Genomic DNA, 18508 nt, shown 5'->3' on the forward strand with positions numbered 1-18508 from the left:
AAATAACCTGAAGCTATTGAGAAGAGAAGATTTCAAAGGCTTCAAGGAGGATCCAGGGGTATTACGTAATGAAAGAAATAGCGAATCCTCTATGTCAAGGAGTGACGTCGACCCGTCAAGTTGATCTCGGAGAGCAACTAAGAAGTGAGCAGTCTAACCGAAGTCATGCTAAAACTCAAAAGAAGTTCCTTGGATATAGAAATGTTTCAACCAACAATTACATAATTTTGAATATTTTTCAAAAGAAAACTTTATATTGAACAAAAACGCTTCCTCATAAGATAATAGAAATTATTTGCCGAGAAACGCTCAAAATTTCCCAATAAGCTATGATCTCAGAACAAATTACTCTTGCGTGCAGAGAGAATCCCGCGTCCGATGCAGCAGCAGCACGCATGATTCTTTCAGCACCGACAAAAAACTGCAATAAGTTTCCTCTCGCAGCACTTTATATAAATATTTTAAAAAAGAGCGTTAAATACAGCAAGTTGAAACAAAGCGAACAAGAAAGCAAACAACGAAACGAACACAAGAAAAAAAGATAGCCATCACTCCTCGCACGAACCGAACGGGGCAGTAAGTGAAAAAAAAAACACAACACTCCGAAATAGCACCGCCTCTCTCACGGAGGGCGAACCTCGTGCTGCCCCACCACCCACTTCGCTCGATCCGATCCGGCTCCGTCGGAGGCCGTCCATAATTCTTTTCTTCTCTCACTCACTCCACCACTTTGGCGCGCTTGGACCGAACTTTACCCATAGTTTATGGTTATACTAGTTTGCACCTCTTGCATATATCAGCGTCGCGGCATTGCGAAATGTGTGCACCGTAGAAATCGCTCGCTCGCTCTCGTGCCCTCTCGCTCGCGCATTCAGTGCGCTTTCTCGCGATAGTGGGGGATCGTCATTATCATCGTCGCGATGATCATCGCGGGGATGGTTGATGTCTTCGGGTGCTTAGAAGTCATCATCATCATCATCGTCGCGGCTCGGTTGTGTTCGGGTTTGCGCTGTGCGAGAGTGTGTGGGTTTGGTCGAGCCCAAGTGGGCGAATATATACTATTCGGATGGTGTGTTTATAAAAACAAACAGAGCATACAGTGCATCGCGCGGGTTGCAAAACACGACCACACGCACACACAGTGAGTGGTGTGTTCGTTGAAAGCACGTTGTTTTTGTGGCTCCAGATAGGAGAGAGGGAGACCTGGCATGCACATGCTGTGAGCGAAGAACACAAGCGAGAGCGCGTTGGTGTGTGGAAAGAGATACACATAAGCGGCAAGCAACGGCTTCGGGTGCCGAACGACCGAGGGGTTCGTCTCTATTTATTTTTTTGCTCTTCCGCCGAGTGCTGTGGCTGCTGGTGCTTCAGTGGAGGGCGCGCGCTTCCATAGTGGTGTTGCAAGAGTCAGTGCGGTTGTTACGTGCGGTCGTCGTTGTCTTCGTCAGTGCGATTCCAAATGTCGTTGCGTCGGGTGTTGCAGGTACAACAATAATAACAGATCGGAAGGGTTTGGCGCCCGTTGATTCCAACAAAGAACCTACCGCAAACAATAGTATTCGCGAAAAGTGTCGCTCTCCCTCTTCTGTGTGCGGTGCAGTGATCATCCTGTGTGTGTGATTATCAGATGATTATCACTAATAATTCGCAGTTTTTCGCAGTTTGGAAATATTACATTGTCGAAAAACGCGGAGCGGACCGGTGCCGAACCAACAGTCAGAACCTGTAAAAACCGCGTGAACGTGAAGTGGAAAGGAAACCAAAAGGGGCCGAAAGAAGTCGAAAAAAATAAAAACACATCAAGCAATAAAAATTACTATTGTTTGGATGGATTTATAATTTTTATTGTTTGCGCAATAAAAGTAAATATCGGTCTCGAGATAGAGAGCAGAGAACACACACACACACAGCAGAGTCGAAAGTCGCTTAGCGGAGTCGAACGAAGAACTTCAAGGCGAAATATAAATATTTCCACCACTTTTTTTTATCTTAGTGTGTTGTTTGGCTGTTCGAAGAGGTCTCTGCGGGAGGAAAAACGCAAAGAAGAAGCAGAACGCCGAAACCTTTTAGTGGAAGTAATGAAAATTTTGGGTAATTATAATTACCAAAATGAGAAAGAGCAATTAAACTGTGTTAGGAAATATGGAAATAAAATGTAAGTGAATAGAGAGGTGAACCCCGAAGAAGTGGTTAGCTAGAAAGGAAAAAAAACGCAATAAGAAGGAACGAATCATTAAAATACGATTACCAGAAAGCAAGCAGAAAAAAACTTGGGAAGTGCGCGCTTTCTTGGGGAACGGAATGGCGAAATACCCTTAAATATCAAGACACGATAAAATTAAACAAACAGAGAAAAATATACATAGAAAACCGGTGTGACATTTCTGCTGAATTATTTATATGGTCGATCGTAAATACACCATTTATATACATAAAACACCGGAAAATTGGTGGGGAGTGCTGCTGGGATTGCCTCAGCCAGAGATTCCCTCCCCCTCGACCACCACAAGACCAACCCAAAACAAGTGTAAGTGTTGAAGAGCATTAGACAAAAGGCGAGAATAAGCAAAGAAACTTGATGACAATTGTGTGTCACCGTGGTTGTCGTCACGATAGCATTAAGCGGAAGAAAATAAGTTGGCGGAAGAAATCGTGTATTCTCAAAGTGCGGCACATGATACGCATAACAAGAGACGTTGTTCCGTTAACGAATTTTTGAGACGTAAGAACCCGAGAATCAGTGGAAGCTCCACATTGCTCCACATCCAGAGCAAGTGGGTGTGTGTGTGTGTGTGTGGGTGTGAGAGCGCAAATTGGGTGCATCGCTCGGTCCCACCTGATAAAATCGAGTGTTACATACAAACAGGAAATAGCTAAATCCTCCACGCGCTCTCGAGTATGTATCTGTGTTAGTGTGATCCTGGTGCTTGTTTTGATTAGAACTGAAACCCATCCGAGTTTGATGTATCCAGTGCAAGGAAATGGTTCCGGGTGAAACAAGTAATTGAGTGTGTTAATAGCCGTTACAAAACAATACGTGTATACTAGTGGTGACATTTGAACCAAAATGCCAGCAGATACTCCGCCTCCGGTCGATTCGCCCCCCACCGGACTGGACAGTTCAGATCGCCGTCCAGCATCGGTCCCTTCGACGATCGGTGGCCTCGCGGGAGCGGGATTCAAACGAGCCAGCCTCCTAGACAAATCGGAACATCTGCTAAAACCAACAATGAACCAGAACCAGCAGTTCTGTCTCCGGTGGAATAATTACCAAACAAACCTAACCAGCGTGTTCGACCAGCTGCTGCAAAGCGAATCCTTTGTGGATGTGACGCTGGCCTGCGATGGCCAATCGATCAAGGCTCACAAGATGGTCCTCTCGGCGTGCAGCCCGTACTTTCAGACGCTTTTCTTCGACAACCCCTGTCAGCATCCCATCGTTATCATGCGAGATGTGAAATGGCCCGAGCTGAAGGCTATCGTTGACTTTATGTACAAGGGAGAGATCAACGTGAGTCAGGATCAAATAGGGCCTCTGCTCAAAATCGCCGAGATGCTGAAGATTCGTGGTCTAGCCGACGTAAATGGTGACCAGGAGGTGAATCAAGTTGAAAACGCAGAGCCGTCGGGAGGCGACCAGGATGAGAATATTGCCACCAACGAAAGCAACCGCAATTTGTCCCGGGATGCTATAAAGAGTGAGAATCGTCTTGCACAGACCGACTTGTCTCACAACAATAACAACAACAACAATAACACACCGACTCACCTGTCCAAGAAGGCCAGAACATCCCGGGAGCGGGAACCGAGCCGGGATATCTCCGTCAGGGATTTCCCGAGAGATCTCTCGCGGGATATGTCCCGCGAGTTGAATGTGGTGGCGGCGGCAGCTGCAGCGGCTGCCTCCGGCGAGTGGCCCCTGAGTGCGGCTCTCGATACCGTGCAGGCTTCCACCCCGAAGAACAATCGCAAGCGCCGTTGGCCGTCGGGCGAGCGGAGCAGTGTTGGCAGCCCGGCCGACAGCACTCCGGACACACTGGAGGTTCCCTCGCCGATCGCTCCGACTCCGTCCTCGATTGCGCAACCGGCTTCGACGCCGAACCCGCTGCCACAGTTTCCCATCCCACCTGCGCTCGACCAGATGGCTGGCCTGTCGTCGCTGTCCACCATGACCAACCATCCGGACGATATGGAGATAAAGCCGGGCATCGCCGAGATGATCCGTGAGGAAGAAAGGGTATGTAATCCATTGTTGTATATTGAAAGTTCTTCAAGAATTTAAAGGCTAGAGGATAAATACTCAATGTGTGTTCATTATACGCGCTCGGAATGAGAAACCACCTTTTTTCCACGAGTGGAAATATTATTCTGAATGAAAAGATTTTTTTTATTCGAAAAAGACCGAAAAAGTTTCATGATTTTAAATCAAAAATCATTGATTGTATAGTTAAACTGCGTCCTGTGCGGAACTCTGCAAAAACATTTTTTTTAAAGAAAAAAAGAAAGTGAAAGCTAGATTCTGGATTACAATAAAATCATTATTCCTCTCTCTCCTTTCTTAATGTTGTTCGTGTAAAAATTTGCAAATGGATTGATTGATTATTTTTTTCTATTAAAAAGGCTCTAAACTACAAAGTTTATTTGCTTCTAGCTTTGAAAAAGACATATCAGAATATCAAATCGATAGAGGATCTTGGGAATAAACCCCTCGCATGATCGCTTGATAAGCGGACGCGCAGCCGTTATGACTACGGAGACCCGTTTTGCAACTGGATAATTTATTGTTTTTTGTAAGGATTTTGAGTAACATTTCTATAAACGTATGAATAATATTTTTTTTTAATTTCAAAAGTTCGATAAAACTATTGGGTGTAGGGGAAGTGGAGTTATATGAACAGCTTAAGAAGAACTTCGATTGTATCCTTGGAAACTTATGTTTCCCAAAACTTGAATGTAGTGGAGGCGATCTGGCGTAGTTGTACCTCTAACGCTAAAGGTCACGAGTTCAATTCTCACTCTCGATAGTCTTCCAAAATGGAAGGTAAAAGTGACGAACCAGACAAAAGTGTTCAAAGTCACTATAATACTGAAAAAAAACTTAAACATAGTTTCATGCACCTCAATATACAGGGCAACTTCGATATAACATACCCTCGTTATAAAGTACGCTTGATGTAACGTCACTCGATATAACGTGCATTTTACGTCGATATAACGTACACTTTTTCAAAGTCCAAAGGAATATGTTTTTGAACATTTTTTTTCTGAAAGTACAATAAATTCTCAGTATTTTGATACTAAAGCTTGTTTTGTGCCTTTAATCAATCCTGAAGTACCACTGTTTTGTGATTCCGGATTCAGCAATACAATAAAGTAATACAAGCTACGTCTCAGAGTTCTTTATTATGCTTCGATTAAACGTACAATTCGAAAGTAAAATGTACATGTACAAAATATAAAAAATGTACGTTATATCGAAGTATCCCTATACTGCTTTTTCAAATTAATCGGTTAAATGTTTCACAAAACAAGTGTATACCAATGGCTTTTACTGAAATTAAAACAGACCGAAAAATAGAATACAGCGAATAAGAGGAAAAGAATAAACAGAAGTATCAAAGACTTTTCGATGTCCTTCTCATTCCCATGAAAACTATCCATTTTACCTCACCAGTACAACTATTCAAAAAATTCAAATTGTCAGTTAAAAATGAACTTACCTTTTTTTATCCCATCTGTTTATTTTACTAGGCTCATCTAGCAATTCAGCTGTGAAAGAGCTAAATTTATTCTTGAGATAATTTTTGTTGTATATTACACTGTAGTGGAGAACGGGGGAAGACGGCCACCCGGGGTAAGATGGCCACTCTCTAGATTATTGAAACAATCAACTACTGGACAATTATAACACATTAGTTTGGTGTATTGCATTACACTCAATCATGTATACCCATTTTTGCGTGTGTATAGGTGAAACGTCATGAAAAACAATAAAAATGAACTTTTCAGATGGCGACGAGCACCGATTTGTTATTTTGCTTGCAAGAAATTTAGTGTTTTAGTGTCCTGTGAAACCAATGTTACAATAATAAACACACGGGACGTATGAGTGTGTTTGTATAGAAAACGGTATGTTTTTGAAGTGTTTCATAGAATTATTGAGACACTTTTGCTTGACTCATAGCGGGGGCAAGGTGGCCACTATTCTAAGAGATGAGATTTTCCATAAACGTACATTTGAACGCGCCTAATTGACGAATTGAATGTGAACATCATGTTGGTTGAATAACTCAAGGCGCATTAATGATAAATTTGATGTTTTTTTTCGGACACCAAACATAATAAATTTTAATTATGATAATTTCGCAAGGGTTGCACATTAAGCACGTTATAGTTACCTATAACCTATAAATAACACCTCCCACTCTCGTCACGCTAGATCTGAAATACAACGACCTTGATATGTAGCACAATTTTGCCGGAAACAATCATCCTCTAAACGCCTAGATTCACGAGTCATTTCATGTGACCGTCTTACCCTTAGTGGTGGCCAACTTGACCTGTCTTGATTTTAGTAGCACCTTTTTCATACCTTTTTTAATTTATCATATAACATTATGAAAATTAAAGAAAAACTTTTGGAAGTCAACATGATTGCGGAAAGCATCCTGAAGATCGATGCTGACATAATGAAATGCCTCAATTTTGTATGCATCGTGTTTAATTGTACTCTATGCTTAGGGTGGCCGTCTTACCCCGTCCTCCCCTAGCCATTTTTTAGGCATAGGAGTAATCCTATCTATCGATAGACATTTGTTTTATCGATTGCACAGTAGCCATTTAGGCGTAAGAGTATTCCTATTCTATCCATACACATGCCACCTTTTTCGGCGTAAGAATATTCATATTGTTCGATTGTTAACAGTTGGACTGTTCACAGCGGGAAGCCATTGTTGTGTTATTTATAGTGAAAATAATCGATGCAGCAGAACGTAACGTGAGCGGTAAGGGACTGGGATTACCGTCACATGATGATTGTGGCGTGGACGTAGTAGCTAGAATAACACACACAGATGGTCAGTTGAGGGCCCTGAGCTATGAGCTCATGATCGTTCACTTAGTAGCTGACACGCCACCAATTAAGCTACGAAGACCCTCGAAATTAAAAGGCTGAATTTACCTTTTGGTACATGCCCAAAAATGTAACATTCAAAAATAACTGAAGTCTCATGTTACTAATGAGAAATAAATGAATAAATAAATAACATCGCTTTGATGATAAATAGTGGGAGGTAAATTCCAGTGAAAAAAAAAAAGAAATTAACCCTTTATAAGGTCGTGACAACTATATTGCCACCCACGAAAAATATTTTTTTCGGTGCTCTTGGCATATCATTTCGATATTTTAATTAACCAGAAACTTTTAAAGGTATCTGGTGGTACTCCATTTTTTTGGGCTGCTAAAAATGTACGATATTGATTTGGAGGTCAATTTTTATGTAACAAAACCAAAAATTCGTTGAAATTGCAACAAGCTGTTAAGTTTTTCACTGTAAACGTATTATTTAGGATCTACTGGGATCTACTTTTCAATCTAATAAATTATGTATTTGATGAAAAATTCATATTTGATTTTTTTTCTTGGTAACTCTATATAAAAAGAACTCTTTTTCGCTGCACTAGAAATATTGTTTTGATTTTTGCATAACCAGAGACGCAATAAAGTGAACTTACAAGTTCACTTGAGGCAGTGTTTTAGGGATTAGCGGGCAGTGGCAAATATATTGTCACCAATTTTTTAAACTGTTTCAATAGTTAATTTTTTATCAATGGTAAATAGATGTTATTCCTCATGTAAGAATTATGTTCTTTGAAGTTGGAGTCGTTGGGTTGCCTAGTTTTCACTGCCTTACAAAGGGTTAAAACACTTAAAATGCCTCATCGCAAAGCTGAGAAAATTACATCCGCACGCAAAATCATATATGATTTTTGGTTTCTGTTTTTGTTTACCATTTGTGATCATCAACATAGAATTCAGCATTAATCTATTGAAATCAATCCTGTGTCTATTTTGCTCCCAATGCCTGTCTTACCCACACGCTCCCTACAAGTATGACTTTACGGCTTCATTGATAAAAAAAAATCATTCGTTTTAACATAAAAATTACTGGTATTTCATTCAAAGTATGCTACATCGGAAGCCACAACCTTGACCCATACACGGACAATACACGGATACGAGCAGTTTTTTTTTATCCAAAATATATATTTTTATTAAGGCTCATATGGCGTCAGCCTTACGGGGCCGGTAGTTCAATATTTTGACAATGTTTGCTTACAACTATGTTAGTAATATGTAACCGATTACTCGCGGTTGGCTCGAGGTTAGTATTACAAGTGTTCTCATAATTGGGATGTTGCAGTCTTCAATGCTCTGTACGTGTGCCCGACACGGGATACTTCCTATTGGGATGCAGCTGACCGTTAATCAGCAACTAGTCTGCACCCCATATCTAGCGTGGTGCGTCTTTCTCGACTCGAGGAATCCAGTATAGAATGATCACTAGCCGGCGCAATCATCAGCTCGTGCAGAGTTGTCATGAGCGGTACAACCTTTGGCTCTTGTTGAATCATCAGTGGACTGCACAACCTTCGGCCCGTGTATCTGTAAAGAGTGTGTGTATGTATTGCCGCGACTTAGTAAAAGTTTATAGATCGGATAGGAGGGATATGAAACAGGGACACAACGAAGGAAACATCATTAAACGTTGACATCGGCGTTTCTGAGGAACAGGTATAGATGGAGCAGAAGATCAGGATCGCGGTTACCTAAGATATACCGGACGGGGATATCCGATTGTATGCCTTGTGCCCTCAATGGTCTGGAGAGTTGAGAGCGGGGGATACGAGCAGTTAGAAGCTAGTTGTTTCTAGGGGTCATTTTTGATTTCTTAATTTTTTTTATTTCTTTATAAGATCTAGTTCAAGGGAGGGTCTCTCTGGTAATCTGAATAATTCCTGACAAATCACTCAACATTGTTGTTCAATGTTGCTATATTTCTATCAACATGTGGTTATGCTGTTGAGTTATCTTGCTATATCTGTGCTCACATTTCGGTCGTTTTACGAGCTCTGTTAAAATGTATTAATTGTAGTCGGTAGCTTTCAGATGGTAGGTGTCTTTTATTTCCAATTTTTTCGGTTGCTTCCCATATTCCTTATCATCCAAATTAAAATCATTGCAAAATCTGAATCGTTTAAGCCACTTTTCATAGAAGCTTACAAATGGACTATATTCTCTATAAGCTTCGACAAGTATATGTTGAATTTATACTTAAGAAACAAATTAAATAAAATTTCCCGAAAATGGCGTTTTTCTGGTACCATATTCGACCATATCAAGATGATACATTGGATTAATCAAATGAAATGAGATACTGAGTTTTTAGAATACATGTCATGCCAACTTCAGTATAGTACCAATTGTACGGCATTTACTACATTTTATAAATTCTTTATGGATACTTGTACACTCAATATTTGAAATTTGTAACACGGAAACCTTTGATTGCAAAGCAAATCTGTTCAAGAACGAGTTGTACGGATCTAATAAGGCGTTGTGAATAAAACATACACGAAGAACTAAAAAAGCCGTCCGGATTCAAAAGGATTACGGTTTTGTTCAAAGAATTTTTACATTTTCGGATACCTTATAATCTCAAGAATGTTATGACAATAGCAGTTTTTGATATTTGGTTCCTTCACGAAGTTACAACGAGAGATATGGGGTCATTCATCACCAGGTGTGTGAGGAACTCAAATTGTATTTGTTATGATTTATCTGATTTCCCATTTCCCATTTCCGGCCCATTTTCCGACCACCTTATATTCAGTGAAGTCCTGCTCTGCAGATGGACGTCCCAATGAGGCAAAGAGTAGATAGATCTGAGCCTAGGGGCACACACTGTAGCTTGACATAGGACTGTGATTGTTCGGAACTGTCGCATTTGAATGAAGTTCTTTTAATTGTTCAGAAAACCGTTAATTTTACTATTTTAACATTCCAAATGACCCTGAAAAAGCCGCTATATATTCTCAATAGTCCTTAGTTCGAATAAATTTTATCTAGACATTCCAACATAAACACGAGAAACTCGACACTATTTTATAATGATTTACAGAAGAAATTGTGACCAAATTACCTTTAGTAAAACCATCCCATTTCCTTTATCTATTAAATTTCGTTGAAGAAGATAAGAGCTATCATTTATTAATTCATATGAAACTTAAACTCAGTAAGGGTAAAACAGCATTTTTTCCTTTTTTGTCATATATAAATAATCCTTGTCTGGAACATTGTCTGTAGTGTCGTAATAACTATATCACCAGTTGTTGTAGATTAACTATCCTAGGGTCGTGATTGTTAAAAATGTGAATTGAGCACGAAGTATCGATCGATCGATCCTAGGGTCGTGATTGTTAAAAATGTGAATTGAGCACGAAGTCTCGATCGATGTTTAACCCTTTAAACCAGACTCTCGTCGAAACTTTGCTTCAAATATATTATATTATAACTACTTCCAAGTTCAACTCCTATCTATGATTCTTCCAACTGATAAGTACCTGCTGTCGGAAAATGGAGAATAGGATGCTCTAACTGTTCGGGACACATTAAGTGTTTCTGCTAATTTATGTTGCATATGGATTTGGTCTTCATTCAACAAATAATGCAATTGCCAAAACCATCTTTCACATATTTTCACTATAGGAGCATGTTCACCATAAGCAAACTTTAATGAAAGAACAATGACACGAATGCCGCAAATGGTCTTTAACACTAGGTTTACGGGACGCGTTATTTTGACGCATCTCGAATTTAATAACGAAAATTTCAAAAAATGGTTGCATTTTTATTTTATTCTTATAATGACTTTTATCCATTGATCGAGGTTAATATATATTGAAGTCTATTTTCATCAAAAGTGTTGAAATATCGAAATTCTCTATGTGGTATACCTATCTCTACGGATATGCGTCAATTTGACGCAATCGTATTTTTTTTTATTTAAATCGTTTATTTTTACAGGCTCAGTTACATAGATTTAAAGGAGCCGAACTCCTGACGCAATCGTAGTATAGACAAAATTTTTTGTTAATATACAAACAATATATGAATAATATATAGAACTGTACCGACAGTTCGATCCACTATCTGCGTTATCCACTTATCATAGTTGTCTCAAATGAACCTTAATTTTACATATTTTCATTTTTTACGTATAGTATATAATGAAATTGCTTTCTAAGTGTTGTTATACAGGCATTCCATGCCAAACCGATGAAGTGATTCTTAGAATTTGAAAAGTGATCGTTTTGTTTTTCATTGCACAATATTAGACCTGTATTTTTTTTTCGTTCGGGCGACCATTTCCAAAATCATTTTTTTTTAATCAAAAATTGCTTGATTCAGATGCTCGATATACCAATTTAAAGCCAATTTGGTCGTTTTTGAAAAAAAAATACTATACGTTAAAAAAATAGTTTATTTACGTAATTTTTGATTGTATTTATTTTTCTTATAATTTACATGGGCTCTATTTTTTTATATTTTTTCTTGAAAGGATTTTTTATTAAATGATTCTTTAGGTTTTTTAAATAACATATCCGAAAAAAAAAGATGTATTCTTTATCGATGGTTAACTTTGACTTTTTTAAAAAAAATCATCACTTTTATTGAAAACATCATTACTTTTCTCATAAAATCATTACTTTTTTCAAAAAATCATAACGTTTGAATTAGTAAACCGATTCAGATAATTCATATATTGAATTGAAGTCAATGAGCTATATTTAAAAAAAATTTACACTTGAGAAAGATTCGCATGTTGAAAGCATGTTGACTTCGAGAAATCATAACTTAAAAATGCAAAAAAAAACACATGGCTAATTCTCCGATATGTTATGTAAAAAACTTCAGCTTTCAGGAAAAAATATTTAAAAAATATAGCGCCCGTGGTCTCGAGACCATGTGAACTATAAAAATAAAATACAATCAATGATCACGAAAACAATATCCAATTTTTTTCAAGTGTAGTATTTTTTTAAAAGATCAGATAATTGACTTTAATTTGATTTGTTGATCACTTAAATCGGTCCACTAGTTCAAAAGTTATGAAATTCTGAAAAAAAGGGAAAAAACATATTTTTCGGAGCACTCTAAAACCGAAATGGTCACCCTAACGAAACAATAAAAAAACGGGTCTTATATTTTGTGATAACAGACAAAATTATCACTTTTCACGAATTTCTGAGAAACAGTATATCGAATGGCAAAAAGAAAAAAAAAAGCAACACCTAAAACCGAACAATTTCAACTCGCTCACCTGGAAAACATTTTTAAATAGTTTCAGAGTTTCGAGATATGAAAGTTTGAAATATTGGATTATATTTTAGAGTAAGACCTTCTAACAGTGTATTTCAAATGTTATTTTTCTAAATAGTGCTCAGTCAGACCGGTAGGATAATTATGATTTAGAGTAAATCACACTCAAAGTATGAAACTGTGTAGTTTTAGTAGCTTTCAATCATTCTCCCCAATTGTTTTTCTACAGCTCTTAGTTACTCTTTAACAAGGTCGTGTAATTATATTATTATTAAAAAAAATTCTTAAGGTCAACCGAGAGGGTTTTACGACTGGGTAATGTGTACTTGGTCCACTCTGACTGTACCAAAAAATGTTCAACTATGGCTGAACAATTTAATGATTGAATCGTATCATTTATTCAGTACGTGTCGACATGGTGATTTTGAAAAAGAGTACTTGCAGTCAATGAATGACCACGTTTGGATTTGAAATCGATCATGAAAAGGCTAGTAATTACATTTTTTACCCTCTGACACTTGGTCTACTCTGTCTGAACAAGTTATAATAATAGATACGATCAGCTTTTCTATAACTATGAATTGTTTGAAAAGCATATACATAATTTTTCAATATGAATTACTGTGCCGTGTTCATTGAAGGACAAAGGGAAGAACATTCTGCATATATGTTATCACAATTTGGTTAATCAAAATGCCTCTCTACGCATATACTCGATGCGTGATCGAAGCGTTTGCGTTTGGTAAGATCTCTTCGAAATAATGATGAACTTTATAGTTTTGATCAACCAAATTGAAATTACTCTTCTATGATGGTTTGATACGATACAGCTATAGCTTTTACTATTTTAAAAACTTTGTCAAACATCGTATGTTAAACAGACTGCTTTTTGACTTTTGGCTTTTGAGCTATTTATTAAAAAATATTGAAACAATAAATTTAGCGAAAATTCAATAATTTTCTTTTTTTATGAAAAAATGGAAGAATGTCCAAGTGGGCAACAGGGCGAGGGGTGTCTATGTTCACATTTGTTCACGAACAATTTTTGTTTTGTTTCTTTCAAATGGTATTTTCTTCATGTTTATTGGCGTGGTACACAAATAACGTAACGTAGAAAATACGGTTTTTGGACCCCCTCCCTCTTAGGTTACGTAACGCTAATCTAACACAAAGCCAAAGTCGTTTGATAAATGTTCATAGTACTTCAGTTTTTTCTAATAATGAAAAGGTCAATGTAAAAAAAATCGAGGGATTGTATCCGAGATACGACCGCTGAGGACGTAGGACTTGCAATACCAGATGTACTTCATGTGAAATATTCGCTAGCGTTCACAGCTCGAGGGGACACATAAAACACTAAACGAGCAGAATAAGCGACCTTTGTTGTTTCGGGCAAAGAAAGATTCTGAGAATTTTCATCAGAGGAGATGCAATACGGAGTTTACAGAGTTTAAATGATTTTTTCTTGCAAAATATAGTTTGGTATAAAACTTTTTAAAATTGTTATTCGCAAATCGTGGGCTCAGAGCAAACGAGATGTTTGAAACCACATCTGCTCATGCTAGATTCAAAATATTGAAGTTGATATTTGTAAAAATTACTTTTTTTTATTTTTTACGGTTTCAAAACTGGAAGTATAAATTGAAACATTCTCACCATTCTCAAAGCAACGGAGCGATAAAATTTTCAAATTACTCCTAATCCTCAGCTTTAACATAAACTGTTGATTGCTCGCTGTCTAGAGCGACACTGAAACACTGAACCTAATGATTATCAAAGTTGGTTTTCAGTATCTCTTATCTAAATTACATCTTCAGCGTTACCAATAACATTATTCTCAAAGAAAAATTCTATAAATTAAACTATGCAGAACCTTCCACAAACAGTAACAAAAAAACAAATCGAATCGGTTTTACGGCGGTAGCGGCCGGGACGAATAGTGGAAAAAAAATTCACATTAGGTTTTCAACCGAAGTACACAGCTCTTATTGCAATAAAATAGCTTCTTCGCATTCGGATAGGAACGCGCTACATTTTTCGGCGCTATGCACGAATTCGCGAAACCCAATTGAGCCCAGCATACTCTTAAATTCACACAAGTTCAAATCAATTTCCTTTCTATATATTTTATTTTTTATTTTTTCGTACACACGATGCATTGAACTTTTTTAGATAAATTTCTAGTCGAAGTTTTAGTGGTCTTGAAAAGGATCGATAGTTTATGTGTTTTTATGAAAGCTGTTGAACCTGATTTATGCATGATTCATTCTTGATCTGGTGAGAACAATACTCAAGCAAGCCATCTGTCGTAATGTGTGTCCTTATTTCCAATACACGTAATGCGTAATGCACACACACATACACACACACAAACTGCAGTCATAGGCGATTATATATTTTTACCACCATTTACATGGCATATCATCAACAATGCTTACGTGTAATGCTATCATAGACAAACACTCTCCACCTAACGGGGCGAAGCCCGTCGCGGTCATATCTTTCCATCGAGCTACTGCTACTGCGAGCGGTCGCTAACTGGATGACAGAGGAATCGTGAATAAGGAGATTATATTTTGTTTCACCAGCACTATTATTCCATACTCTTTAACCATCTCATTCCACCTTTGGCAACGCCTGAAAACAACATTAATGTGTGCGGGTGATGCAAACATTCGGAAGCACTCCCCACCAGACAACGCGAAAATCGATGCGGTGCCTGAACCGAACGAAATTGCATCACTGCGTGTGTGGGCACGAGAACAGTTTTGCGATGGTAACTTGTCTACAGTGGAAACTATTTTGGAAAAAATAGTTCTGAAAAGAACTGATTAATTAACTCTGATTGTTTGTTTGACGAAGACAGGAAAAATGGAACTCGTTTGCTGCTAAAAGTGCTGTTGACGCTGCTGACGATGTTATTGGTTATATTAGGTTGGGGAAAAAGTAATCCATTGTGTTTGGATGAAATTCAAAATCTGATTTAGTATGCTTCGGATTGTCCGATTGGGGTAAAATATGCACCGTTTTGTTGTTAAATTTGTTACCATTCCAAAGGTAGTTCATAATACCTCTCTCATGGAAGTCTTGGTCCTTATTAAAGAAAAACTCTAGCAATAGATTTTTTCAATCTGCTTTTGATCCCAATGCATCATCTCAATCAGGAAGTTCTACAATGCGAGAAAAAGGTGGTGATCGCATGGTGCCAGATCCGAACTATATGGTGCATGCATTAAAACATCCCAATCAAGCTGCCGGAGTTGTGTGGCCTTGCGTTGTCCTGATGGAACACAATACCTCCTCTATTGGCCAATTCAGGATGTATCTAGTTAATCTCTAGCTTCAAATGGCCCATTTGTTGACTGTAAAGATCTGAACAAAGGCGAAATTTTTTAATTTTTATTAATGTATTGCAGAAAAAAAAATTGGGAAAAAATAAAAAAAAAAATTTAAAAATGAAAAAAAAATTTAATTGAAAAAAATAAATTGCACGTATGTTACTGATATAGGCACCATTCGTAATTTCAGCGGCCTGGTTGCATTTTCGCCTTTGTAAAAGAAAAGTGTAAAATGTGCCGAATTTTCTCTTTGTTGACTTCCATTGTTAACACCCTGTAACTAACAATGGAATGGAACAAACCAAAAACAGCAAATGAATTTTTTTAGTGTGAAATTATCTTTACAACGAGTCTGAACATGAAATTATGTGATCGATATTATGCGAGATATTGATCACTAAAGCCAGCTAACGAGAAAATAATAGATAACTTTTTCGCCAACTTAATATTTTCATGAGATAAAATTGGTTATATCTTGAAAACAGTTAGTTCTAGAATAAAACGTTATATATATTTTTTCATGTAGAATCACATGAGATTCTATTTTTGTATTACTTTCCCTAAATGATTACAATTTCGCAAAGTACTGAAATTTTTAAAAAAATTAAAAAAATATTTTCATTTTGATGAGTCCGACACGGCACCACTATACGTCAAACTTCGTTTTACAAACGGGGCTTGTTTTGATCAGAGTATTTTGAACATTTATTCAATTCAATTGATTTAAATTTTTGAGTAATATTTTTACGATGTATTGAAAATAATATTTTTTGTAAATATTGATTTCACATCAATTTCTCTGCACATCTTATATTAATCAAACATCTGGATTTCGTGTCACGTTTTTTTTTGTTAAAAAGAGCGCTGATTCTGAATAAACCCTAAGCTAAGAATCAGTCGTGACTAAAATCGATCATCTGATAATAAAAAATGTTATTTTGGCCACTTTATGTACAACATTTAAAAAATCGGAGATGGTCGTGTCAATATCGGTTGTTTTCCGCTGATTAGTTATTTAAAAAAATATATATATAATTGTGGATAAGCCAAACGATAAACGCTGAACTATGAAATAGTAGGTTCCATTCGCCTCGACGTACTTCAAATGTTTTGAAACCAATAAATGTTGCGGGGAATAATTATTCCCTATTTTTTTCTCTATTATATAGTGACTTTCAAACACATTTCGGCTGGTTCGTCGGCTTTTACTTCCATTTTTGGAATAATGTCGGGAGTGAGAATTGAACTCGTGATCTCTGCGTGAGAAGTATGGATGTTACCACTACGCCGGATCGCCTTTATTATTCCCCATTCCCCTAATCGCAGTTTTGAGATACAGTTAATAATAGCACCTAAAAACATCAACTTTGAAGTTTTTCACTAACAATTTTTTTTTTTCAAATCCCCTAATTGAAATGTTTCACAACTATATCCTATACTAAATTTTCTTATCTATCAAATGCAAGCAATAGAATCGTTCTACGTAGCGTACTTTTTGGAGTAGAACCAGTTTAAGGCAAACAGACTCAAAACAAAGAAAAAGAAGTTCCATAACTCTGCCATTGTTGAAATTCGAACATATGCCTGGAAGGATTTTTTTTTTCAACAAATATGATCTAGATATATTTAATTTTTTGTGTGAAAAAACTATTTTCATACTTTAGGAAGATGAACCAAAAATTGAATTCTTCTTTTATATTAAACAAACAAAAATCATACTTATATGAACATATTTGTTTCGATTCAATTATGTACAGAATTTCAGGGCATTGCCACTCAGGATATATTCAAGTCGTGTTATTTGGCAAAGAGAATCTGAACAAAGTGCTAATAAAAATGACTAAGCTGAGACGGCAAAGTTCCTCCAGGAACGTTATCGTTATCGAAACACTATGACAAAAGTAAAACTACTTTACAGTACATTCGTTTCGTTCCTGGCTCGACATTCATATTTGGGCTAGGATCTTTACCACGACTTGAACTCGTTAAAGCACGGATAGGGGTAAAACTTGCATTCTTCATATACATTCAGTACAGTTGACGTCATCCATTTGTTGACGTAGGATTACGTCTTTCGGGAACATATTGGGGTACAAATTGAAAATCGAAAATCGAGTACATCGTGAAAATTGTCCAATTTCAAACACCTATTGCTCAGTCATTTCATGATGTATTCATGAAATTTTTGCGTCAATCGATTTCGGCACTCCATAAAAAATTTTATATTGAAGAAAACAATATATGTCATGAAACTAACTATCGAACAATTGAAAAATCTCAACCCCTATCCTAACGGAAATACCCACTTCTGATTGGTCGAAATTGACGACACATGCGGCGGGTCCCTAACAGAGACATCAAAACCAAGCTGCCCGGGGGAAATCGACATTGCAAATACATGAAAGTAGCTGGAACTTTTGTTCCTACCGAAATGTGTGCCTGGGGGAAATCGGCATTGCAAATACAGGGTGGGCCATTTAAAGTGGAAGGATTTGTTTTTGCAATAGCAAAGTAAAGAAATGGAATTTAAAATTTTTTTTTAAATTCATTTATTTTGGTCCAGGGAAATTCGTTCTAACTACTTTTTGATTATGATATCTCGTAAATGACTGCCTCTGGCCTTGACCGCAAAATGTGCCCTTTTTTCGGCATTTTCCATCACTTTGCCCAATGTTTCGGCCGATATGGCAGCAATTTCTTGTCGGATAGTGTCTTTCAGCGCAGCCAGGGTCCTTGGTTTACCAGTGTATACCTTGGATTTTAAATATCCCCATAAAAAAAAAGTCAG

At 37.3% G+C, this 18508-nt stretch overlaps 1 protein-coding gene across 2 annotated transcripts in view; it reads left to right on the plus strand.

The window, feature by feature from the left end:
- The first annotated feature begins 1386 nt into the window (after positions 1 to 1386).
- LOC129765018 (protein bric-a-brac 1) overlaps positions 1387 to 18508 on the plus strand; it is a 405505-nt gene continuing 388383 nt past the window's right edge. For both annotated transcript variants that reach the window (XM_055764800.1, XM_055764801.1), the window contains exon 1: positions 1387 to 4237. In XM_055764800.1, coding sequence (XP_055620775.1) covers positions 3068 to 4237 — 1170 coding nt within the window. In that variant the 5' untranslated portion in view covers positions 1387 to 3067. The remainder of the gene's footprint in view (positions 4238 to 18508) is intronic.

Source organism: Toxorhynchites rutilus, chromosome 2, assembly GCF_029784135.1.
Source record: "Toxorhynchites rutilus septentrionalis strain SRP chromosome 2, ASM2978413v1, whole genome shotgun sequence".
Lineage (NCBI taxonomy): Eukaryota > Metazoa > Arthropoda > Insecta > Diptera > Culicidae > Toxorhynchites > Toxorhynchites rutilus.